The sequence below is a fragment of the Petaurus breviceps genome, unplaced genomic scaffold, assembly GCF_028583685.1.
Source record: "Petaurus breviceps papuanus isolate PSGF00001 unplaced genomic scaffold, PetGlider_PUasm1.0 84, whole genome shotgun sequence".
Classification (NCBI taxonomy): domain Eukaryota; kingdom Metazoa; phylum Chordata; class Mammalia; order Diprotodontia; family Petauridae; genus Petaurus; species Petaurus breviceps.
Genome location: NW_027186645.1, coordinates 14566260 through 14593636, shown reverse-complemented (window position 1 = coordinate 14593636; position 27377 = coordinate 14566260). Strand labels below are relative to the sequence as shown.

The window sequence follows — 27377 nt, the reverse complement described above, 5'->3', positions numbered from 1 at the left end:
TTTGTGATATTATTTTCTTTTTATTCTACTTGTACTTGGCTGCTCCTTCTTAGGCTTCTTTGTTGGATCATCACTCACCACCCCTCCCCTCAGCCCTCGACAAGGTCCTCAGTCCTGGGGTCCCCTTTTCCTCTCTCTATGCAATGTCTGAGTGATATCATAAATTCCCATGGATTCAACTAGTTCTGAACAAATGACTACCAAATCCACATAAATTTCTTTCCTGAACTAGTTATATACTACTAGTTGTCTACTGGATGTATCCAGATGCATTCATGCCTCATTCTCAAATTCAAAATGTCTAAAGCAAAACTAATTTGCCCACCAATTAACTCTCCTCTCAAGCTTTCTGATATCTTCAGAAGGCTCCACCATCTTCCTAATCACCAAGGTTCATAACTCTTAAGTTGTCCTCGACTCTTTTACAATCTTGTCAATTCCACTTTGCTAACATTTACATACACATCCCCTTCCCCTTCATTCACAAGTGCACCACCCTCTTTTAAGACATCATTAGCTCTCTTACTTGCAGTATTGGAATATTCTCCTAACTGGTCTCTCAGCTTCCAGTCTTTCCCTTCTTTAATCCATCCTATACAGTTGCCAAAATAATTTCTTTAAAATAGAGGTCTCCAAACATGTTATTTCCCTGTTCCAAAACCTTCAATAATGCCTTATTGCCTCTAGAAAAAAAATAGAAACTCCTTACTTTGACATTTAAGGACCAATACATTTTCTAATCTTCCTTTTTTACTTTATTTAGCATTATTCAGTTTTATGTATTCTGTTTATTGAAGACAAATTGGACTATTAGTTATTTCCTAAATTCAACATTCCATCTTCTGTATCTGTTAGCACATGTGAGTGGAATTAATTCCTCACTGCCACTTACCTTGCCAGAGTAAGCTGATTTGCTGCCTCCTACTGAAAGCCTTCTCTGGCTCCTCAAACCTGCTCTCTCAATTCAGAGCTTTGTACTTATCTATGGACAAAATGAATGCTCAGCACTTATTAGCAAACTGCAGGTATTTAATACACATTTGTTGACTTGAAATCCCTCTTAGAGGAAGATAGGAAGGGGATAAAGAGAATATCTGGTATGCTTGGAAAGAATTAAAACATCTATACATTTCAAGCTAATGAAATAGTTTATTGTACATAATAAAAGTGGTGTTTCTTAAAAAAAACATTTTCCAGCTCCTGGACATCTGCAGAAGAAGATGAGGAAAGGATTGCACTCTCAAGCAAAGTGAGTGTTAGTTTAGTCGATGAAATCATAATCCATTCCACTCTCTACAGCAAATGCTAATAGTCACCACAGGCTTGAAAGTCCTGTAGCAAAGCATCAATAAATGTATTTTTAATATTACAAACATGCTTATTAGCACAAGAAGATGGAAAAATTTAGAACATTACAGCACACCATATGTACTCCCAGCTTTTCTAATTTACAACCAGTGAAGAGCCACAACATCCAGAAAGTATTTTAAAATAGTATATGACTCACCAGTAAGTGACTTTCTAGTCAAATAAATAGGAAAATTTTCATTTTAATGTCACATTGAATTTTAGTACATTTCAATCCAAGGGAAAAACCAAAACATGTCATAAGTACAGGGTTATATATATTACAATCTGCCTTGTTATAATACATTTGTGGCTGTGTGATAAAATGTAACTTGAAGGCAGATAAAATCCAGGCTCAATTGAGTAACTGTCACAGGAAAGAAGGCATTAAATACAATTCTGAAGTAAGTATTTTTGTTTAATTTCAAAATCTCAAAATAGCATTAGATCTTGGCCTTGTTTAAAAAAAGTTTAGTTAAACACTAAGCTAGCTAAATAACTATCTTGAAAGGTTTAAACATAATTAATATAGAAAATACTTTCCCTCTAAACTCAGTCTTACATACAATGGAAGAGGAAAGGGGGAAAGGTAGACAATTTCTTCAGCAGCATATATGGCTAAATCCATCAACCACCTTAAACTAGAAATGGCCATTAAGGACCCCATTAAAAAGAATCTGGCAAACTTCAAAAAAGTTATCCACTTCATTAAAGACATCAATTAAAGGGTTACATCAAGCAAATATAGTTTTCATACACTTTAATTTTTTCTTAACCAAAAACTAGAGGCATCACCTCTTTTCAGTGTAAGAAACAAAATATTTCTTATCTAATGTGATTTGCAACCCTCTCTGAACATAAGGAAACAAAAAATTGAAAAACAAAGATTGATTAGCTAAGCCTCGTGCTCTAACCAAACTACTTAATTACAGTGATTTTCAATGGCAAAAGCCCATGCTAAACGGGCTGACAGTTTTGAATACTTTTGTAATATTTTTATTTTTATACAAGGACACTAAAATGATCCAGTCATGCAGTGTTCATCTTAAGCATTCTGCATTTCTTTCCCAATTTTGTAACTAAGGATCTTATTCCAGTCAATCTTAGTGCGTGTAACTGGCAACTGTCGACGTAAGGCTTTGAAAGTAGTGTCCGACATAGTCTGATAATTCTCACTGATGGCAGTCTATTAAAAACAGAAAAGAGTTAGAGTTATAAAGGAAAATAAAAAGAACAGAACAGTCTACAAAACAGATGGTTTTTTCAGAAAAACACTTGTGTTGTTCATATGTTAGCACACTGTTTCACTGTTCCTAAGTGGCTGCATTAAAATGCCAAAATGTTTTAAAAACTGATAGAATGAAAGTAACACATTACAAAACAGCTAAAGAAGCAAAAAGAAAAGTATGTTCCTATTTTGAATAATAAATTTATGGAAAAATAGATAATATTCTGGCTCTAATTCTTTATATGAATAGTTTAAAATTTCATTCTTGAAAAGGATTTTAAATTTCTGTTTGCATGTAATTAAATACTTCTACGTTATAAACTAAAAGTTTAAGTTCAACTTTTGGACATTGATCAATTACTGTAAAAAGCGGGGTAAAAATTTAGTCTGAATGGTTTGGGGGACTATTTTCCATAAGCAGACTTCCAAAATTAAAATAATTTGGTCGTAATGAAACAGAATAACTTGGAATTTTATGACTTTTTTTGAACTACAGATTAGGATGGATTAAAAAGGTAATGCTTTTTTAAAATTTTGAAATTAATATCTTAGTCTCAAGGAATAAGCATTTATTAAGTAACTATACTACCGTGTTTCCCTGATAATAAGACACTGTCTTATTAATTTTTTTGGACAGAAAAACACCTGAGGGCTTATTTTCAGGGGAGGGCTTATTTTAACGAACATTGACAGCAATTTTAATAAACAGGTAAATGTGAACAAAAAAATGTACCTTTATTCAATAATGAATTCAATAAAGAACAGGATGACGCGCTCACTGCTGCAGCTCTGATTGGATGCAGCTCGGAGCGTGGCATGCGTTTCACGGGGGGGGAGGGGGAGGGATGGTGCATACAGGGGGTACCATAATGTAGCATGTAGCGCAGGGGATCACCTTCACTACAGTAGCAATCTCAATAGGACTTATTTTCGGGAGAGGGCTTATTTTAGAGGAATCTTACACAGTAAGGGGAGGGCTTATTTTCGGGATAGGTCTTATTATCGGGGAAACACGGTATGTGTCTGGCACTAGGTGTTAGAGATACAAGTTCAAAGAATGAAAACAATCCTTATGTATAAAGGTCTTAAATTAATATCAGAATTATCTAATATCTATCTTTTTGAGTAGATAAGTACATAAACTTGCTTATACATCTGAAAAAGCATCCACTTCCATAAAGCAATTTAGAACTAGAAATTAAACTAGGTTTCAATACCACTTCCCACTCCCCAACACTATTTTTTTTAATCTGAACTTGTGAGTTTATTAATGTAAATAATCCCTGATAGAGCAACTCTCTAGATTCAGATCAGCCCCTCCTTTGCAATTTACAGGGCCTCTGGCATTGAGTGGTTAAGTAACTTCACCACAGTCACAAAATTAAGGATGTATTAGAGGCCTGTCTTAGAACACAGGTTTTCCTGACTCCTAGTCTGTCCCCTTAACCACTATGCCACATGAGCTCTCATTTTCAACGTCCTTATCCAACAGTAAGTATAAAGTATTAAGCTAAATTGAAAATCACACCTGATATTCATTTTCTGCCGCTTCTACAATCTTTATAAATTCTTTTGCTGTTTGGACTTCATTCTAAAGAAAAAAAAATAATAAAGTAAGCTTTAAAAATCAATCATTTATATTTGAGGATGAGTTAAAATATTTGACTAGAGTTAATAATAACAATGCATGACTCAACAAACCATCCTATTTCATCCTGTTTGTGTTAACACAAGCAACCAGATCAGCTTTAAGCTCTCTCCCTCTGAAATCCTGGAGCACTGTGTTCTCTTATTACACTTCCACATTCTATCCTGAATTAGAATTATTTGTTAATAGATTTTACTTGCCTACCAGAATAAATGGCATGAGGGCAGGATTATTCCTTCTTTGTTATCTTCCACAAAACTTTGCACAAAAAGTATGCCAACAAATAGTTGTTAAAGGAATGAATAGTACAGAGAATGAGGTAATATCACTGTCTGATTTGCAATAGGAAATATTTTTAGAAGGCTATATAACAATCATGACAGAGATGCTTATATACAACTTGAGTGAAGTTTTACCAATGAAGAGGCATTGGAAAACAAAGCAAAATCATTTAAATCTACAGTACAGCTTAATGTAAAATATTATATAAATTCTATACTTTGGTTAACTCACCATGATGAAATATAAAAAAAGGTATCTTCTTTTCATAAAATGAAGTTAACTACCTTAAAAGTGATATAGATAATTAGACTGAGTTCCTTGAAAGCAGTGACTGTTTTTTCCTTTCTTTGTGGTTTGCAGTGCTTAGCACCAGGTCTGGCATAGAACAGACACTTAATAAAAACTTGCTACTTTAACTTACTGACTTTCACATAAGGGTGTTTTATTTTATCCAATAAAGAAATCAACTAAACTCAATTAGAAACTATGTACAAAATAAAGTGCAAAACCAAGTATCAGACTAGTGAAGTATAAAGTTGCTTACCCTAAGTGATATTAGCTTACTCTGTTATGAGGATGGTCTTTAGTACTGAGCCAGTCCCTTTGAAAATGGTGAAGACAATGCTAAGAATGGCAGATGGTGCTAAGATCCCACTGTCTACAAATATTTAATTTAATACTTACTCTAAACGTGGAATTTTTGCCTAATGACCAAAAGTTTGCTATACTAGGAAAAAATGGAACTCACTGACATTATTGCTTTAAATGAAGTTAGAATACACAAAGAAATTACAATTAAATATAAAAGGCCTATGGATTGGTTTTCCTTTATGAGGTAAATAAAGGAGTTAATGGATTTCTTTTTATTGTATACCCAAAGACATTAAGCCATAACATTTCATAGGTCAGCACTTGCTCACCTCACTTTTCATTTTCAAAATCTAAAATGATCATAAGCAAGATCACTTAAACTTATGCAACAAAATTTATTGCAGAGGCTGAGAAGCAGAGGAATTCTATGGAAAACCTGACATGATCCTCTAAATATATAAAGGGTGGCAAAGGGAATAGTGATAACTATTAAAAATATGGTTCAAAAATTTCAAATTATGATATAAAGCATTTTTAAATTACTTAGAAGTCTTACAATGGTCATCAATCCTCCCCTCCAAAAGAGAGCTGAAGGTTATGTACAGAGTAAACACCAAATACTACAAAAAATGGAACTAATTTTATCATAACAGGAAATTACTGTGGTATGTATTTGTGTGTACGCGCACGCGCTCATATGTGTGTAGCTACTGGTTCACACAGGTAAAAAAAGAACATAAAATGAAAGGATGAGAAGATAAAAATACGTTTAAATAAACATAATGTTAACACTGAAAAATGGAAACGGATAAAGGTAAAAGGTTAGCTTTCATATTCACCACTTCTCGGAGAAGTTTAATCAATAAAAATTCAGTCACAACAATGAAGAGGCCAAAATACCCAGAGAATTGCTTTCAACCACTGAAACAATTAATATCTTTGCTAAGTAGTCACTTTACTAAGTGGTAAAGGGTAACTAACATCCATTTAGAGTACAAGCACACTTGGAAAACATTACAGAGGGAAATGATAGAAAAACGGGTAATTCTGCCTTTTAAAACAGTGAAAAATAATAGAAGAGAAAATGAAGACAGAAGAATGCCTAACAAACTAAGCCAGATCATGCAAAGATCATTCATAGACAGAAATGGATGAACAAAAAAATAGCAGTACAATGTATGAACAGGTTTACTAGTGTTTCTTTCTAAATATGTTCTTATCAAAAGAACAGTAAATGACCATTTTCAGATTTTACTATTCTATCTAATAAACTATGTGATGTGATGGAAAAGGTACTTAAGATGATAACATCATGGCAGAAGCTAGACTTAGTTCAGGTTCTCATCCCTTCTTTCCTGGACTATGGCAACAACCTTTTACTTCATCTCCTTGCCTCAAGTCTCTTTCCCTTCTGATTTGTCCTCCACATAGCTGCCAAAATGATAATCCTAAAGTAAAGATCTTACCATGTCATTTCCTGATAAAGGAGACTCAACGGCTCCCTACTGCCTCTAGAATAAAATACAAACTCCTGTTTATCATTTAAAGCCCTTTAAAATTCAGCTTCAGGCTACTTTCCAGGCTGATCAGCTTGAATCCAGCCTCAGATATTTACTAGCTCCATGATTCTGGACGAATCATTTCACTGTCCTCTGCTTCAGTTTCTTCTTCTAGAAAATGGAAATAACAATAGCATCTATATCACAGGTTTACAGTGAGGATGAGATAACATATGTAATGCACTGTGCAAACCTTAAATGTGCTATATAAATGTCAGGTATTATTAGCTATTATAAATTAAGGCACAAGAAACTCATCAAAGATATTCACTTATTGTATACAAAAAGTGTTTATCTATCGTTGTACACAATGTCCTGCCTGAGATGCAAATGGAAGCAGGTAGAATACCTGTAGATTATATAATTCTACAGATGCTTCTATTTGTGGATGATATTGTGCTGATTACATTCAGAATACTGCAGTAAAGCAGCAGCAGGAACTCACAATTATAGAGCTTTAAGTTTTGTAGTAAGATACAAGACTATTCAAAAGGGATTACCCTAATGATCCATACAGGAAAAAATAAACAGATGTAAAATGTATTTATCTAGATAAGTAGCTGGAAGGCTTGTCCATTGAGTCAATATATCAACATATACATTGATAAGAATTACAAATAATAATCTGCATCCAGAAATGACTACAAGGAAAATTGTGTGCTGGACAATATTTGTGCAATTATGCTGCATTTTCAATGATCTCATGCTGTTTCCTAACATAAATGCTCATTGTTTTTACTACCTAGATCCTCCCAGTGATGCAGTTTGATTGTGAATCTTGGACCAGCACAACATTTTAAGACTAAAATTTGCAAGTGACCCAAAGTGCAATGGAGAGATGCTCAGTGGTCTTATGTAAGCTGTAGTATATTTCCAACAAGACAAATAACAAGAGGCATAAGAGTTATTAAGTACTAGAGAGAGGAACAAGAGTTAGCTTAACTTTTTGTACATTGCATAAAATGTACAAATAGCTAGAGGAAGGCCTTTAGTATATGTTAGAAAGATCTAACAATCTGTTGGGAGAACATGGACAAAAATTATCCAGGATGAGAAAGCACAAATAGACTATGATCTGAACAATGAAGTGATTACCTATGCTTGAGGCTATATAAAAGCAGAAGAGGAAGCCACACCCAGGGGAAGTTTTTCAACCCCTGAAATACAATAAGATCGCTGATCAATTAAATATTAAAATATAATTACTTACAGACACTGTTAGAGATTCTTGTATGTCTTTATGGCTCACTAGCTGAACATTACCATCTTCATAATAGTGAACCTATCCAAAGAAATTACAGCATTGGCATTACAGTACCATCAAGACAGGAAGAGTTCATTTTATCCTTTATTATTTATAACATAAGCAATTGCAGTTCAAGAACTTTACAATGAACTTAAAAAAAATATAATTCTCTGAAAAAGTTCTAATAATGTTCTATGAACTTTAAAAATTTCACTAAGAGCCAGAGACATTTAAAATGTCAAAAGTCAATGAGCAAAACATTCACAATGAGTTATAAAATATTCTATAACTGAAAACTACAGAAACTAACCAAGGCATAATGCTTAAAGCTGTATATTATAATCTAAGGAGCAATGGGATGGGAGTCTGATCTGTATGGTATTCTCAGTTCCAGAATTATCCATGTGATGCTGGGAAAGTGCCTTCAATTCTCTAAGTTTCCTATATATACAATTGATGAGGATGCTGGGTCAGGTGATCTGTAAGGTCCAACCCTACCTTTGCCACGCTAAATCTTATGATCCTACCACAAATATATGAAAAGCAGAAAACAAATAGTAGTTTTTAATTCTATGGGTTTTAGAGTTTGTCAGCTATGCCCAAAACAGAGGACTAACAACAAACTGCTTAATGTAAAAAAACATAAGCAGCTAAGAATGTATATTCTTTTTCTGTACTAACCTATACTAGAAGTGTCAAACTTGGAGCATGAGGCAAGGCCTATAAAGCTCCTGCCTATGGCTAAAGATTAAAGTATGATTGGGGCGGCCAGGTGGCTCAGCAAGTAAGCGCACTGGCCCCAGAGTCAGGATGACCTGGATCGAATCCGGGCTCAGATACTTAGCACCCATCCAGAAATAACTGGCCATGTAACCTTGAGTAAGTCACTTAACCCCAATTGCTTAAAAAAAAAAAAAAAAGAGATTGAAGTATAATTGGCAAATGTTTGACAAAATAAATATAAAGAAAACAGAACATAGGTAATGTAAATTTGTGATTTTCTAAGTCAATATGCTGCCCATGACATCGTTTCTATTTGAATTTGACACTAGAGACCTACACCTAATAAAATCAGCATAAAAGTTTCTTCATTTTATATAAAACTGAATATACCGATTTTTAACTATCTTAGCTAATTAATGGTAAACCCACCTGAATTTTCAAGATACCAACCACCTGTGTGGTAGAAGGAGTAATTGTAAACTTCCACTCCGATCTCCAACGACCATTCCTTAAAAATAAAAACAGTAGCCATAGATAAATTAGGGAAAATAACTAAACTATGTTTTAAACATTAATTTCTTGCTAAAAGTAGATTGTGTGTATGTGTAGGGGGAATATGCCTATTTGTAGAAGATTAGAATGATGCTACGATAGTGGGAGAGAACAATGGTTCATGGGGCAGCTAGGTGGCACATTAGATAGAGTACTGGGCTTGGAATTGGAAAGACTCATCTTCCTTAGTTCAAATTTGGTGTTAGATAGTAGCTGTGTGTCCCTGGGCAAATGAGGTCACAGAGTCAGACATGACTGAAACAACATCACACCACCAACACATGTAGCCCTAATCTCAGTAACACCATGCCCAACTAACTAACCAAAGACTAACATACCCAAAAGGCAAATGTCACAATTATACTACTTAAGTTTAGTATAGTAACCTTAATGGCTTCTTCTCAGTCCTTATCTTTTGAGTTCTCATCTTGATCCTTGTAGGTCATTTGACACAGCTGATTACTCCCTCCTCCTAAATATTCTCTTTTCCTTGGATTTTTGTGACAAACCTTTCTCCTGGTTCTTTTCCTACCTGTCTGGTTACTTCCTACTCTGTTTTGCTGAATACCATTCAGTTCTCATGCTCTAACTATGAGTGTACTTCAAGGTTCTGTACAGGGACCTCTTCTCTTTCTATATTGTTCTTTGGTGCTCTTATCAGCTGCCATGCATTCAATTATCATCTCTATGCAGATGATTCCCTAATTAATAGATGCATCCCTAGCCTCTTTCCTCTGAACTTGCCATGAACTTCAAATTTTGAAGGCATCTATAAACTCAACATGTCCAAAATACAACACATTATCTTTTCCCCAAAACTATTACCCTTTCTTTACTTCCCTATTTCACTGAGGGCACCAACATCCTTCTAACCTGCCAGATTCATAATCTGATTTTACCTCTCCCTCATCCAATAAAGTTATCAAATTTTGTCATTTCTACCTTTCTACCTCCAGTTCATTCTCTCATTACCTCTTGCCTAGATTACTGCAACAACACTACTAGATAACCTCTCTGTTTTTTCTTCCCAATCCATCTTTCACTCAGCTACCAAATGGATATTCTTAAAATACAAGTATGACCATGTCTTCCCTGATCAAGGATATCTAAGGTCTGGGGCTGCTTAGGTGGTGCAGTAAATAGAGCACCAGCCCTGGAGTCAGGAGGATCTGAATTCAAATACAACCTCAGACATTTAATACTTACTAGCCGTGTCCTTGGGCAAGTCACTTAACCCCAATTGCCCTGCCTTCCCCCCTCCAAAAAAAAAAAAAAGGATATCTAAGGTCTCTAGGTTGCCCTTTATAATCCCCACTTTCTTTCAAGGCTCATTTCATGTGCCACCTCCTACACATGGCCTATTCTGATCTCTCCCTCCTTAACTCTGGCCTTACCCACCAAATTACTTTGTATTTTGGAGGGAGGGAAGGCAAGGCAATTGGGGTTAAGTGACTTGACCAAGGACATGGCTAGTAAGTGTCAGGTGTCTGAGGCCACATTTGAACTCAGATCTTCCTGACTCCAGGGCTAGCAATCTATTCACTGAGTCATCTAGCTGCCCTACCAAATTACTCTGGCTAAATTTTATATTTACTTCAAAACACACACACACGGATAGTTTTCCCCCAATAAGTAAATTCCTCAAGGGTAGAGATCAGCACAAACATAATGTTTGGCCTACAACGTAATAGGCAACTAATAAACGCTTTTCAAATAAATAAAACAAAAGCTCACTCATTTCTAAATTTGCAATGACACCATAAGAATAATACTAGCTTATATTTATATAGCACTTTAAGACTGACAAACGTTTTCCTCATAACAATGCTAGTTCATGTATGTATCGGAAGTATTATAATTGTACTTTACAGATGAGGAAACTAATGTCACAGAAGTGAACTGACTTGGAGTCAAAAAATAAGTGTCTGAAAAGAAGGATGCAAATCCAGGGCTCTTGATCACAAGTGCAACACTTTCTTTTGAATGTACTATGAATTAACTAATAAAATATGAGGTATGTAATAATGATTTTTACCTAAGTGCATTATGCCTATATATTTAAAAAAATGTAAAATATATTATTAAAAAGGTGTAATTAGGTCTTGAGGCTGAATGGCAGCATTATCCAATCTAATCCATGTATTATCCAATTTAATATATTCTATTGGTGTTGGCTCTGGACAAAGCACATACTAGACACTGGAAATACAGAGATTGATGTGCTGTATAGACCCAACTCACGTGGACTGCATGCTAAAGAAATGGAATATGGAAGAAAGATATGTGCAAATAACTATGTCAATTCCTCAAGAGTATGTGAGACTTATTTTACTCCTTCATGACCTGGACGCCCAGGGAGATGTCAGTCTAAGTATACCATTAAACAACCCAACCCTCCTGGGGAAATGTCCTTTTGGAATCAAAGACCTGAGAAGAGAGGCCAGCAACTCACAAAAGAAAGGTTAAAAAAGAAACAGTTTTCTTCATCATATACTACATCTTTTTAGGAAACCTTTCCCTGAAACCAAGAAATGACACTATCTTACAATTTCCTCCCCAGTATCATCATCTTACAATGCATACAATAGAATCTTAACAATTGTTATGGAATTAAAATTTGATGCTTCCTAGATTTTTTTTAATCTTGGAAAAAAAATAACCGCATCTCTCTCCTCCTGTCTCCATTTGGAGACAGTTTTCTCTAAATATATCCAACCATTTATTATGCCCTCCCCCTGAAGTCACTGCCTATATACATATTTTTTCAGGATTTATGGCTGTTATTACAAAATAATGCTGACTGCCATACACACACGTATATACACATATATCTATGTATCTATGTATCTATCTATCTATCTTCTTTCTGGTTGGTTAAGTTGAATATTATAGCATACTTGGATTGCTATTAGTCACTCTTATTAATAAAAAGTATGGACAAGGACAAAGGTAGTCAATGCAGAGGACTCAAACAATTTCTCCTTCAGAAAACATTAAAGACATAACTTTAACTTACCAAAAGTTTTTTGCTTGAAACTGATGACTTTCTATGCATGCAATAATGGTTTGCTGTCCATCTATAGTTTTACCATAAACCTTTATTACAAAGAAAATACATGCAAGTCTCAGTTTAGGACAACAGAATATCAGTCACTAAGCAATTATTAAATTATTCATAGAATGCACAATATGCTGGTAGCTACATATTCAATAAAGGAAATCACTATTCACATATAGTGGACAACAGAAAATACATTCCTCAAAACAGATCTTTTGACTTATTTAATAAATGCTTGTGAAAACAAAATATTGTAAAAAATCACAATAACTGGCCATTCAATCAAATTCATAGAAATCTGTACAAAATAAGCTGTAAAAAACTTAAAAGTACAAAAAGCTAGTGATTTTTAAAAAAATGCTTTGGTAACAATAAAATATAAGCAGGAAAGTTAAATAAATACTTATCACTTAAAGTAAAATGAGAAAACATTTATGCCTTGCTTTATCACAAAATTTAAAATGTGTATGTTAATTGCATGTACTTGTCTCAGTCCCTTTATGTTCAATCTCTATGTATATGTGTTATGTGTATACACACACATACATTTTCCCATTCCATTTGAAAATGTCACTGACTACACTTGATTTTAGAATGAATAGTTTGAGGAACAATAAGTACAGAAATTATTTTTAAAGTCTTCAAAGGGAGGCATGACTAAATAATTACACATTTTAGGTAGAAAATGGGAATGGTAAAGAAGTTGAAATAGAACCATCTTAAAATTCCAGCTGGTTCAACAGCCTTTTTACCTTTGTATCTATCTCTTCTGTATACTACAGAGCCTTGAGCATGACAAGTACTTAAGAAATATTTGTTGGGGGTGACTAGGTGGTACAATGAATAGAGCACTGGTCCTGGAGTCAGGAGGACCTGAGTTCAGATCCGGCCTCAGACACTTAACACAAAAATCTAGCTGTGTGACTTTGGGCAAGTCACTTAACCCCAACTGCCTCACCTTCCCCCCCCTCCAAAAAGAAAAAAAAATATTTGTTGAACTGAATTTCTCAGGAAATTCTAAGGAATATGTCCTTAATGGATAATGACAAAAAGTGACAAACATATAAAATTTTAGTTGTGATGAAAAATTATACATTTCACTAGGTCATGCATTGCCAAGACCCTATTTTAAAGATCAATAAAAAGCTCATAATACTATTGTAACTTATGAAAAAATTGTTTAAAAATTATGCTGTCTATTGCTTACTTACTGTGCAGACCCCATTAGGGTAATGTTCCTTTACATAGGCTCTCATGGCAGTCTCCACTGAATGTCTCCAAGATTCAATGGCATTTTCACCTTCATAGGGCCTGGGGTCAGTAGCTTCCTTTCTTAAATGATCAAATTTGAAAGAGACCCTATTTTTGGGATCCAGAAATTTTCCATTTCCTAAATCACCATGCTCTGTTATTAATACCTACAATAAAAGTATACATTTTGAAAAAATAAGTGTTACTTCATGTTTAAACATATCTTAAGTATTTTCATGAAAGCCAATCCTACACAATTTAATACAGAAAACTTTAGAATGAGGATCACAACTAAGTTGACAAATGAAAAGAATATTTTAAAAAATAAAGGCTGCTCAGATACTACTACTTGTTCTTAAAAGAAATACAAACTCAAAGGGGAAACAAGCAGAAAAGGGGAGGTTAATAGAGAGAATAATACCAAGGAGGGAAAAGTAATAATCAAAACAAGTTTCCTGATCCTGAAGGGAGGACTGAGGGAAAAGGAAGGGGTAAAGGAGAAAAGAGGAACTTAAAAGAGAGTACCTTAGATTTGCCCTTAGACAACTGGCAAATAACTGGACAAATCATTATATAAATGAAATGGTATACTATTATACCATAAAGAAATGAAAACAGACAATTTCAGAGAATTCTGGCTTGTACAAAATGGCAGCGTGAAGTGAGTAAAATCAGAAGAACAATTATACAAAGACAGCAACATTATAAAGAAAAACCACTTTGAAAGACACAGCAATGCTCATCAATCCTGTGGAAGTAGGATGAAAAATGTTCCCCATCTCTGTTTATAATGTAAAAATGTTTTCCTTTCTTATAGAGATGGGTAACAGGTAAAAAGACATACGTTTTTTGTGGCCAAAAAACAATCCATGGATTTGTTTTGTGTATGATTATTTCTAAAAAGAATTTTTTTTAACTTTTCCATCAAGTTTTAATAGAAGTGGAGAGGGGAAGGTTAGCAATAGTGATGTCAAAAAAGGAAGCTATTAAAAAAATGCACAGAATGGAAAGTCTGAGAAGGAAGCACAAATAAGCAGGATATTTTCAAAAGTAATCTACATAATATACACACACACTTTCCATTTCATGAGGCTTACTTTTAAAAAATGTATTTTAATATAAATATTGTAAACATTTAATAAAGACATGAATTACAAATTTTAAAAGCAAGCTGTTTGAAATGGAGATTTATGGCATCACAGATTTAAGGCATCTTTTGGGGTTCTGCTAAGTGTATCAAAATGCTCTTTGGCATTTAAGTTCAGAACAAATTTTTAAAAATTCTATCATTTTATAGCATCATTAATGGCATATATCATTAGAGCAATTAAAAAATAGGAAGTCAGATTTTTTTTAAAGATTAGATCCTCCCAAATGAGTAATCCTGAAACACCCTGTATTTAGTTAAATATTTTTACTATTATGCCTTTATAGCAGTATAAATGAGATATTATTATCATACCTGTTCTTCATAGCCTTCAATTTTTACTGGAGTAAACTGGTCCAAGTTATACTGTGCAAATGCACTAAAAAATGGAAAAAGGCAAATCACTTGAGTTCATTTCATTCATTTTTTCAGATTAAATGTAATAAATAATGCACCCTTAATTCAACATTAAAAGCTATTAGTAGGTTACCATAAATGATACTATCTCCACTGTTATCTTAAAGAAGTTTAGTGATTTTTTTCCTTGAAAATTTTTTCATTAAGAAAACTCTTAAAATAGGTCTTTTAATAAAAAACACAAATTTAGATAACTTGTTTCTTATCTGTTTAAAGACCTAAAAGAAAAAGGGTAATTTTCTGTAAAAATGGAATTTTCCATTAAAGTATAAGGAACTAAAACCAGTCCTCTAACTGGTTCTGTGACTTTGAGATAGAATAGGACTGGTGCTGACTGGTGCTCACTGAAGACCAGAACAGTTATCCCTTGAGTGGCAGTCTCTCCTTGGACAGTTCTTGCTATTTCCCTGGAGGAAACCATCTGTCTCTGCAGAAGCAGACTTGTCTACAAACAGTTCCCAGAATTGTTCTCATTACCCCAATCTTGCATGGAGCCATATGAATTCGGTTTTGGTACAGTCCCCTCCAGTCTGGCACGGGAAACATTAATGTCTATGTCTACTCTCAAGCTCAACTTGGGTGGCATTTAATCTGATCCCAGTGTGGGGCACTGCAATTCATCCTGGGGCTAGGTGGAAAAGAAGCTATGGGCATGGAGGTGGTTCAAAGCCCTAAAATGATTACTCATGTGAGCATCAATAACCTTTCCATCTCTAACCACCAATGGTCAAAGGGAGAAACCAAGCTTCTTTGTCATTCCTTTAAAGAAGCTCTAAATAAAACCTGAATTTAAAAAAAAGTTGTGATATTACAAACATATTACATTGACACAAGCAAATTATAAACTGTTATATTGTATCTAAAAATCTCAGAAATTTCATTAGGCCTCAGTCAAATGCTAAAACATTTATTTTTGTAGTTACCTTATGAAGTTAAATAGTATTTATTCTAATCATTCTGCTGCTGGTTGCAACATTTCATAACTCCCTTTGAAAATGTTGAGAACCTGTGGCATATTAACTTTTATCCTTTTAAGGTAGATTTGACTTTTTAGAAGAAGGACAGGGGACACTCAAAGTTACATTTGATAAATAAGATGGGTGATTTAATATTTGCAGTCAAAAACTGACAGAATGTTCTGTGACCTAAGGCACTATCATGATGAAGCAGCAAACTGGAACCTTTTTTGTCCCTTTCTGCATCAACTCTGGTTCTCTCATATGCTTTTTACATAATGAATCAGTCATTAATCGTATGAGTTAAATTTTGCACAATTAATACTAATGTTAAAGAAACAAATAAATATCAAATTTTGATATGTACATCATAGGATCACAGTCATTTTTTTTGCTCAAAAATATCCTTTTCCACCTTTCTTATAAAATCTAAACAAAATAAGTCTTTGATGTTTCTGTTCACTCAAAATGTGAAACCAAACATTCTTTTAGAATGAATGTCTATTGGAATTTGATTGGCAAGTTATTCTTTGTGCAATTGTACAATTTTAATTGTATAAATCTCCCACTACCTTTGCGGGATATTTTGATTTGTTCTGTGTGACTGAATAATTGCTTTGTATACAATCAAAGACATCTCTACTACCTTCTTTAAACCTTCTCTGTCAGTTAAAAAGTCTTGCTCTTAATATTTCTTATTTCCATGAATTTGTTTTGAAACTGTAGAAGTGTGAATGGGGGAATGAGTGAACAAACTGTTCATGGATAAAATTTTTTTAAAATAGGGAAGACTTGTTTGAAATGATGGAGAATAAAAAAATAACTAAAAGAATAACACAATTATTCCACATAAATAAAGACAACTGTAAATGACAGTTCTTTTAACTAAAAGAAAGGTAGCAAAGTTTAAGTCTCTTTGTCCCAAAACCACTTTTTGTTCTTATTTTTTTGAAGAATCTACAGGGAATTGAAGGGAGAATATATGGGGATAGATGGTTTAAATGTTATGCTGAAAGCAGATTTATCAATTTAAAAAAACCCTCCTGTTATTACTTCAATTCCGTAAGTTAAGTCATGTGTCACAGTGTTAAATTTTATGTGATATCAAACAAATCTTGGCTCTAAATAATCAACTGTCATATCAACAACAAGAACAACACAATCCATCGCCCTCTATTCCTCACAGTTGTTAGAAATAGTCAATAGACAGATCTTGAAAATAATGTTAATAAATGAACCTAAAACTTTAGGGTTCAATACGCTTCAGATACTGGGATAAGGAATCATTCTATAACAAAAACTGCTGGGAAAACTAGAAATAGTCAATAGCAATTATGTTTAGAGCAACAACTCATATAACAAAGTTAGCACCAAATGGATATATGAACTATATAAAATGGCACATAAGTAAAACAGAGCACCAAGAAAGAAACTACCTTTTGGATCTGAGGGAGCTAGATATTATAGAGGACAGAGCAATGAACCAGAGTCAGAACACCTGAGTTCAAATCAAGCCTCAGATACTTACTAGCTATGCAAACCCCAGGCAATTCACTTAATCTCTGCCTCAGTTTAAGCTGCAAAAATAATAGTACCTACCTCCCAGGGCTCTTGTGAGTATCAAATGAGATAATATTTATAAAATACTTTATCACAGTGCCTAAGGCATAATAGTTAATAAATAAATGCTTATTTCCTTCCCTCCTTTATCTATGGATGGAGTAGAGATCATGATCAAACAGGGGATAAAGAAGATCTATATAAAGAACTGATTCAAATTTACAAAAATAAGAAAAATGATGAATGGTCAAAGGATATGAATAGGTAGCTCTCAAGGAAAGAAATCTAAGTTATCTACAATCAACAACTATTTATTAAGTACTTACTATGTGCCTATTAAGTGCCTACTATGTGCCTGGTACTGGTACTTTTGTACTGTGCACAAAAGACATTGACTATTTCCAACTGTTGACATTTTTAAACCTCAGAATTGCTTTGATTTGCATTTTTTATTAGAAATCTTGGAGACTTTCATATGGTAGTTAGTAGTCTGCAATTCTTTCGCTAATTGTTTAATGGATCTTGATCTTATACATTTGAATTAATTTGATATATAGATACATACACATATTCAGATTTTTATCGAATATATTCGATACAAAAAAATTTCCCCCCAATCAATCCTTTCTTATATTACTTGTGTGGACTTTACTTCTTCAAAGGTATCCTATTTCATGTAATAAAAATTATTTATTTTATATTCTGTGACCACATCTATCTCCTGTTTAGTAGAGGATTCTCTCTTAAGTGTGAAAAATATCAGATCTGTTTTCTTTTTTTGTTTGTGGTATGCCTTTAAACATTCAGGGATAAGGAACTATTTCAAATTTATTATGACATATGGTATAAGTGTCTTTTCTGTTAACCTTCTTTCTTGTTTTCTCAAAAGTTCTTGTCAAATACTAACATCAACTAATTTTTTTCCTCAGTAAACCTGGTTAATTAAGTTCATGTTTCAATTTGCCCCTATCTAATCTGTTCCAGTCATCTACTTTGCTATTTTTATTCAACACAAAATAATTTTGATGACAAAAATATTCATGTTATAAGAATGTTCTAGAAATGTACATATGAAACACCCATGAGATGTACATTTCAGAAAAAACACATAAAATCAAATCCATTTTATAGTAACACTTGATATATGACAGTATTTATAGCATTATGAAAGCTAAAGATCACAAAACATATCATATATTATGTGCATATACACACACACTTCAGGTTAAAAGGAGTAAGAAGCCTGAAAAATTTCAAAGAAATTCATAATTAGAGCCAACAAGTATGAAACAAATGATAATAGCATTTGCTATTAGAATTACCAGAGAAATAAAACAAGGAAACTTCTAGAAGACTAATTTCCACTTACACGTGTGTGGACATGATAGAATGCTTTCAGGAAAAAAAGGCTAAGTATAAATCTTCAGTATTATCACAAAGGTATCTACTGCATAACCTTACCATGATAGATTCTTTCTTTTTTTTATATGAAGCTTTTATTTTTAACTTCTAGTTTCCACTGTTCATTTCCGCAAGATTTTGAGTTACAATTTTTTTCCCCATTTTTCCCCTACCCCAAAATAGCGATCCCAATGGATATCCCCTCCTACAATCTGCTCTCTCACATATCTTCTCCCACACACCCTCCAACTTTCCAGTATGGCACGGTGGATCTCTATGCCCCTGTGTCTGTATATCTTATTTCCTATTTACATGTAAAATAATATTGATAATAGCATATATATATTTGATTTTTAAAACTTTGAATTCCAGATTCATTCCCTTCCTCTCTTGTCACCCACACTTACTAGGAAGATAAGCAATTCGATATAGGTTGTACATGGGTAGCTATGCAAAACATTTCCATAGTAGATATATTGTAAAAGACTGACTATATTTCCCTCCCTCCTATCCCACCTCCCACTTGTTCTATTCTCTACTTTGATCCCGTCCCTTATCAAAAGTGGGTGCTTCCAACTTCCCTCTCCCCAAGCCTGCCCTCCCTTCCATCATCCCCTCTCTCATTCCCTTCCCCCCTACTCTCCTTGAGGGTGAGATACTCTATTTAGTGTGTATATCATTCCCTCCCCAAGCCAAATTCAATGAGAAAAGGTTGACCCACTCCCTTTTCCCTTCCTGTTCTTCCCCTCCATTATAACCATTTTCCCTTGCCTCTTCTATATGAGATAGTTTACCCCATTCTGTCTTTCCCCATCTCCTCTCATTATATTCCTCTCACCTCTTAATTTCACCTTTTAAGTATCATCCCTTCCCATTAAACTGGTCTTGTGCCCTGTATCTATGCATACCTGTACACATATATACATACATTCATATATGTATTCATATATACACACATATTTCTATTCCCTTCAATTATTCTCATACTGAGAAAAGTTTCTTAAGTTACAATTACCACTTTTCCATGTAGGAATGTAAATAGTTCAACTTTGATAAGTTCCTTATGATTTCTTTTCCCTGTTTTCCTTCTCTTGCTTCTTGTATCTGAATTCAAATTTTCTATTCAACTCTGAAAAGCAAGAATGCTTGAAAGTCCTCTATTCCACTGAATGACCATATTTTCCCCTGAAACATGATACTCAGTTTTGCTAGGTAGGTGATTCTTGGTTTTAATCCCAGCTCCTTCGACCTCCGGAATATCATATTCCAAGCCCTTTGATCCCTCAGTATAGAAGCTGCCAGATCTTGGGTTATACTGATTGTGTTTCCACAATATTCAAATTGTTTCTTCCTGGCTGCTTGTAATATTTTCTCCTTCATCTGGGAATTCTGGAACCTGGCTATAATATTTCTAGGAGTTTTCTTTTTGGGATCTTTTTCAGGAGGTGCTCAGTGGATTCTTTAAACCTCTATTTTGTCCTCTGGTTCTAAAACATTAGGGCAATATTCCTTGAGAATATCTGGAAGGATGATTTCTAGGTTCTTTTTTTGATCATGGCTTTCAGGTAGTCCAATAATTTTTAAATTATCTCTCCTGAATCTATTTTCCAGGTCGGTGATTTTCCCAATGAGATATTTCACATTGCCGTCTATTTTTTCATTTGCTTGGATCTGTTTAATAGTATCTTGATTTCCCATAAAGTCATTAGCTTCCATTTGCTCTAATCTAATTCTGAAGGAATGATTCTCTTCAGTGAGCTTTTGAGATTTTTTTTCCATTTGGCAAATTTGGCTTTTTAAGGCATTTTGTTCCTCATTGCCTTTTTGAGCCTCTTTTACCATTTGAGTTAGTCTATTTTTTAAGGTGTTATTTTCTTCAGTCAGGTTGTTGACTCTCGTTTCATAATTTTCTTGCATCATTTTCATTTCTCTTCCCAATTTTTCCTCCACTTCTCTTATTTCATTTTCAAAATCCTTTTTAAGCTCCTCTACGGCCTGTGACCAGCTTGTATTTTTCTTGGAAGCTTTTGGTGCAGGAGTTCTGACTTTACTGTCTTCCTACTGTTCCATGATTTGATCCTTTTTGTCCCCAAAATAGGAGTCTAATGTTTGATTCCTCTGTTTGCTTTGCTTCCCTCGTTTATCATGTTGCCACTCAATTACTTGACTTTTGGGCTTTCTGGCACAGTAGGACTCTGCTACCAGACGGGAGCTTTGTACCAAATGCTGGGGTTTTCTCAGCTGCCGAAGGTATTAGTTGGGTGCCCTCTCTGAAGCCTCCACACACTCTGGCAAGCTGGTCATATACCCCAGGACCTCTACCCTACACTGCAATCCAGATCCAAGCAGGTTAAAGCAAGAGCGATTACCCCTCAGACTGATTGCTTGGTCCCCCTACAGTCTGCAGGCCAGGAGCTGAAGCTGCCATGTAGTGGTGGCTGCACAGCTGTGGCACCTCAGCAAATTCTCTCTCCAGGGGATAAAGACTGACCACACTCCCAACTACTTGTTCCCAAAGTCCACACTGCACTGACCTCTCACTTTGTCCTAGCATCTATTGGTTGATAATTCTGGAAACTGCCACAGCTGCTGGTGATCTGAAGTCGCTCCAGCAGTGGCTGGTCAGGCCCACCCTGGGGCTAAAACCTCCAGCTGATGTGGGATTGGGGTCGGCTCCCAGAACGCTGCACTGGCTGCTCCCTGCTGGCCTAGCCTCAGTGGGAGGTTAGCTTCTCTGTGTCATTTTTTGGGTTCTGTAGCTCCAAAGTTTGTTCAGTCTCCTTTTACATGAATTGGAGGTGGTGGGAGCCAGAACCCAGTGGAAGCCCTGTTTCTACTCTACCATCTTGACTCCACCCCACCATTATTGGTTCTTTCAAAATCTCAATCTGTAACAAGATATGATAGCCTAATATAGTGATCCTCACCCTTTTCTACTTTTCATTTTTCCAAAGTCTTTATAAAGATTGTCAGGAACTAGAGATATTGACGGCAGTTATTAAGAGAGCGAGGTTGGTAATTCTATGGTTGCTCCTATAATCACACTTTCTTCCTTGCTGGAAATGCTCCTGAGCCTTGAAGAGGAAAATGTGGCAGTGGCTGATTATCTTGTATCAGGTTTTTGAAATGACCTGTTAGGTTTAGAAGCCTTGGCTTTAAAAGAGAAGGGGAAGGGAGGGAGAGAATGCTAATGCTGTGAGCAAAATATCTGTGACTCTTAAAAAACTAGAGTTTTAAAAATAAGATTAGCTTGCATGTCCGATATCATTAATGTTGGAAAGAACTTGGGGCCCTATGTCATACACACACACTTAATATGAAATGAATGGAGGAGGTATTTTTCTACCATCAGTGACTCAAAGTCCCAATTCATTTAGCTTGTTTAAAGATACCAAATCACAATTAAACTCTGAGAGCAATTATTCTATTCAATGAATTGTAAACACAAGCAATACTTAAAACATTTTTATTTCTAAATATTTTTATATAGAGAGAATATAATATTCAGTACTTACTGAGCTGCCCCTTCCCTGAGAAGATTATCATTATTAAGCAGTAACCGAACATCTGGAAAAAACAAAGTTATTAAAACTATTTCATTATTTGTGTATATTTGAAAAATTTACCAAGATTACGTCTAATCACAGAACACAATGAATACTGGTTTTGTTCTGCTTTTCCCCCCTGAAGAAACTGACTAGAAGAGAGTGAGTCAATTCCTAAGTGACTCTTAAAAAAACCAAAGGAAATTAATATATATTTTACACTCAGAACAGAAATGCAAGTAGATGAAAAAGAAATATAATGTATCCCCAAATAACTAGACAAATGGAGGGACACCAGAAAGATAATGTGATAACTGCAGTGAACACTTTAAGTATTGTATCACTTAAGATGACAACAGTAGTAGCAGTTCCACAGGTAACCACTCTACAGAAAAGTGATAAGGCAAGGAAAAAGCTTGTCATTAACTGCAGGCATTCCTTCCCCCACTTTGGAATATCACAATCATACTACACATGCATCTAACTAATTTATTTTTGGGCAACTGCCCTACCCACTTTGGTGACAAGATATAAGATACCCAAGAGTGATGTCATAAAAAGTCAGTTAATATTTCTACTATTAATCGTCATTATGGTTTTACAAATGGATTTATGACGGCTGTATCGTTTAAAAAATATTGTCACTAATGCTTACTTCACCAGCTCATGTAATTATGAATGTTACATGCAATTTGGTTTTTATTAAAACTACTGCCAAACCCCAGCCTATTATTTTTGGTTCTAGAGGCCTACTTTGATTTGATTTGGTTGGTTTATCTAGATACTGTAGAATGGTGGTAGTGGTTTTCGTTTTATAGTCGTGCCCAACTCTTTGTAACCCCTTTTAAGATCTTCTTGGCAAAGACACTGGAGTGGTTTGCCATTTCCTTCTCCAGCTCTTTTTATAGATGAGAAAATTGAGGCAAACATGGCTAACCGACTTGCCCAAGGCCACACAACTATAAAGTGTCTAAGGCCAAATTTGAAAGTGAGTCTTCCTAACTACAGCCTGGCACTCTCTCCACTGAACAACCTAACTGCCAGAATAATATTTGGTCTCAAATTACTGGAACTAAACAATGGAGACTTCTTATGCAACTCTTTTTAAATAATAGTATTCATGACAGTCTAGTGATATAAATCAGGATCCTTCTCTATTAAAATAAAGAGAACTTGGAGATTCCATTTTAAAATTTCATTCCTTCTCTGCTTATTACTGTCCTATGCCCCTTCTGCTCTTTGCAGCTAAACTCCTCAAAAAGTCAATCTACAATAGGTGCTTCCACTTTCTCTCCTTACTTTTTTATCTTTTACAATCTATCTTCCCACCTCATTCCACCAAAGCTGCTCTCTCCAGTTAACAATTATCTCTTAATTTCCAATTCCAATGGCCTTTTTTCAATCTTAATTCTCCTTAATCTTCTTGTAGCTTTTGACACTCTTGATCACTCTCTGTCTCCTTAACAATTTCTACTCCAGGCTTTTGTGACACTTCTCTCTCTTGTTTTTCCTTCTACCTATCAGACCACTTCTTAGTCTCCTTTGCTGGATCCTCATCTAAATCATACTCTCTAATAACCACGGTGCCTTTCGGGGTTCTATCTTGGGTGTTCTTTTCTCTATATATACAGTATTTGATGATCTCCTCAGCTTCCATGGATTTAACTACCATCTCTATGCTGATAATTCTCAAATTTACATATGCTGCTCCAAACTCTCTGACCTCCAATCTTGAATCTCCAATTGCCTTTCCGACATCTTAAAAATCAATGTCCAATAGACATCTTAAACAACTACTGCTCAAGGGTAGGCTCTTATGAATGAAGTGCTGCAATAACAGCCTACAGGTGGATCTTCCTGCCTCCAATACATTCTCCATTCAGCCACTAAAATAATTTTCCTAAATCCCAAATTTCCTAAATTTTCCTTACTCAATAAATTACAGTGGTTCCTATCATTTCCGTAATCAAAAGCTAAATGCTTTGCTTGGCATCCAAAACCCTTCATAACCTAGATCCCTCATACATTTCCAGTCTTTTGACACCTTACTCTCTGACATGTACTCTTTGATCCAGTGTCACTGACCTCCTGGTTGTTCCACAAACAAGACATTCCATCTCTCAGAGAAGATCAAAATACAAATTCAAAAGAAGACAACATAGTAAAAATTCCTATATCCTCAACAAAAAATATGAATTGGTGTCAGGCCATGGAAGAGCTCAAAAAGAATTTAAAAAATTAAGTAACAGAGGTAGAGTAAAAATTGGGAAGGAAAATAAGTGATGCAATAAAATCATAAAAATAAAAAAAAGTCAACAGCTTGGTAAAGGAATCACAAAAAAATAAAAAAAAACCACCTTAAAAAAAAGAATAGGTCAAATGGTAAGAGGCACAAAAATCCAATGAAAAGAAAAATACCTTGAAAATCAGAATTGGCTAAATGTAAAAAGAAGTACAAAAATTTACTGAAGGAAAAGAAAACTCCTTAAAAAGCAGAATCGACCAAATGGAAAAGGAAGTCCAAAAACACACTGAAGGAAATAATTCATTAAAAATCAGAATTGGGCAAGTGGAAGCTAATGACTTTATTACACACCAAGGAGGAAAGGCAAACCAGCCTAGGTTGGAAAAAGAGAGCATGTCCAAGCTTAGATGTTCTTCAGTATGGGGTGCTGACCTATGAGTGGCTGCTGTACTTGTGGCCTAGATAAGATAAAGAAACCCAGCTGCCAAAAAACAAAGAAACAAATAAAAAAACTGAAAGTAGATAAAATTAAAAACAACAACAACAACAACAAATGCAACTGTTACTCTCATCACCAGTTAAAACCATTTTTTTTAAGAAAAATACTGTCATGCAAGTGGAAAACAAAATGATCCCATCTTTCAAACATAATTATTTCGGTTCAATTATTTTATTTGGGAAAAGTTGCTGTGGTAAAATGTACTCAAGGTGGAAGAAAAAAACAGTAAATTTTAAAATCTGGAAAAAAATCTTTAAAAAAGTCTCAGCTGACTATGTATGCATTACAACTATTTAATACTTTCTAGAGTGGATAAAAAGATGAATGATTTTCAAAAATGTGTAAAAAGATTTATCACTCTTACATTTTAATTGTTTTAAATTTTCAAGAAGCCAGGGAGGGGGGTGAGCTGCTGTGTTGAAAAACCTCAAACGAACCACATTAAAATAACTATTATTAAAATAACCATTTCAAAATAGGACTCCAAGACACCAAAGCACATGAATTATTTGTACTACAAGTTATTTGGGATCATAACCAGGTAATTTTTTTTTCCAGAAAAACCTTTATTAATTGATTATAACAGCCATATGCTGCTTATCCTTAACTTAACTATGGGAGAAATGGCTTTATGACATGGTCATCTCACAATTATCCTTTCACAATACTAATTTGAATTTTCTAACCTAAGGTTGAATACTTGTAGAAAACAAGATTGCTAATTTATTATTAAAAGAAAAAGTAACAGCCATATCAGTGAACTGAGAAAAGTCCAGTTTTTTTTAGTAACAGCTTCTATCAAAAAAAGTTTTCCTCCTTTGGAATTTCAGACTGGAAAGATTCATTTGATTTTGATTTCAGCATATGTACAAAAAGAAATGCATTTCCCATTTTTAACTAAAATACAGTAGTTTGGGGTTTTTTTTTTTTTTTTGTGGGGGGAAGGCAGGGCAACAGGGGTTAAGTGACTTGTCCAAGATCACAGGGCTAGTAAGAGTTAAGTATCTGAGGCTGGATTTGAATTCAGGGACTCTAGACTCCAGGGGTGCTCTATTCACTGTGCCACCTAGCCATCCCCCAAAAATACAGTAGTTTTTAAAACTACTTTCGTTAAATTCATTAGATTTTTTGTTGAAGAATAATACTAAGAATATTGAAAAGTTTCTTTAAATAAAACAATCTAAAGTGATCTTTTTATTGTCTTCAAAAATAAAGGTCAAGTCAATGTGTATTAATTAAGCACCTACTACACCGTCAGACACTGTGTTAAGTACTGGGGATACCAAGAAATGCAAAAATAGAAGACAGTTAAATATATTGCAAATATTTATTGCTAATTGTTTAGGAGACTGTTTCAGAAGCACATATCTTCAATTTGTTCAATTAAATAAAAATTGAACCATCATTCACCATCTGTATAAAACTACAAAATTAAGCTAAAAGATTTCTTTGTAAGATATGGGACTGTCTAAAATTACACACAGATATGTTATTAAGAGTATAAAGCAAAGTTATGTTAAATAAGAATTATCTGGTAGAAGAAATATATTAAACCGAGTCGTCCTAATCATGGATTTAAATCAATTCAAATCTACTACCTTCTCAAAAAGTAAAGCTCCAGAATGGCAAAAAGAAATTTAGCTTGAAACACATATCACTTTTTTTCCTCTATTCTTCTGACAAGTTCTGGAATAAAGTAAGTATGCTAACTGGCCCTGCATTTATCTTCTGAAATTTATATGCAAAATCAATAGTCACTATTTTTTTTTAAAGCAATTGAGGTTAACTTGCTCAAGGTTACACGGCCAGTTATTTCTGGGTGTGGTGCTAAGTATCTGAGCCTGGATTTGATCCCCAGGTCATCCTGACACTGGAGCTGGTGCTCTTACTCGCTGAGCCACCTGGCCACTCCAAATAATTACTATTTCATGTACCATATTTAAAGCATTCAGATATGAGATAATTTGATAAAGGCAGTTTTTCTTCTAGAAAGAGAAAACAGAAGGGTCTTTTGAACTCATCATTATCAGATCCCTAAAAACAGTGGCAATTTCTTATTTGTTACACTGACAACTAAAAAAATTCTGTAATTTCTTACATAACAATTTTTAAAACTTTATGC

General features: G+C 34.4%; 1 protein-coding gene across 1 annotated transcript in view; it reads right to left on the bottom strand.

Moving 5' to 3' along the window:
* Nucleotides 1–1129: 1129 nt before the first annotated feature.
* Nucleotides 1130–27377, bottom strand: part of CAPZA2 (capping actin protein of muscle Z-line subunit alpha 2) — a 55307-nt gene continuing 29059 nt past the window's right edge. Inside the window, exons 3-10 of the mRNA XM_069107080.1 lie at nt 22482–22533; nt 14948–15011; nt 13446–13652; nt 12193–12272; nt 9054–9132; nt 7866–7937; nt 4104–4166; nt 1130–2533 (exon numbers count right to left, since the gene is read on the bottom strand). Coding sequence (XP_068963181.1) covers nt 2393–2533; nt 4104–4166; nt 7866–7937; nt 9054–9132; nt 12193–12272; nt 13446–13652; nt 14948–15011; nt 22482–22533 — 758 coding nt within the window. The 3' untranslated portion in view covers nt 1130–2392. The remainder of the gene's footprint in view (nt 2534–4103; nt 4167–7865; nt 7938–9053; nt 9133–12192; nt 12273–13445; nt 13653–14947; nt 15012–22481; nt 22534–27377) is intronic.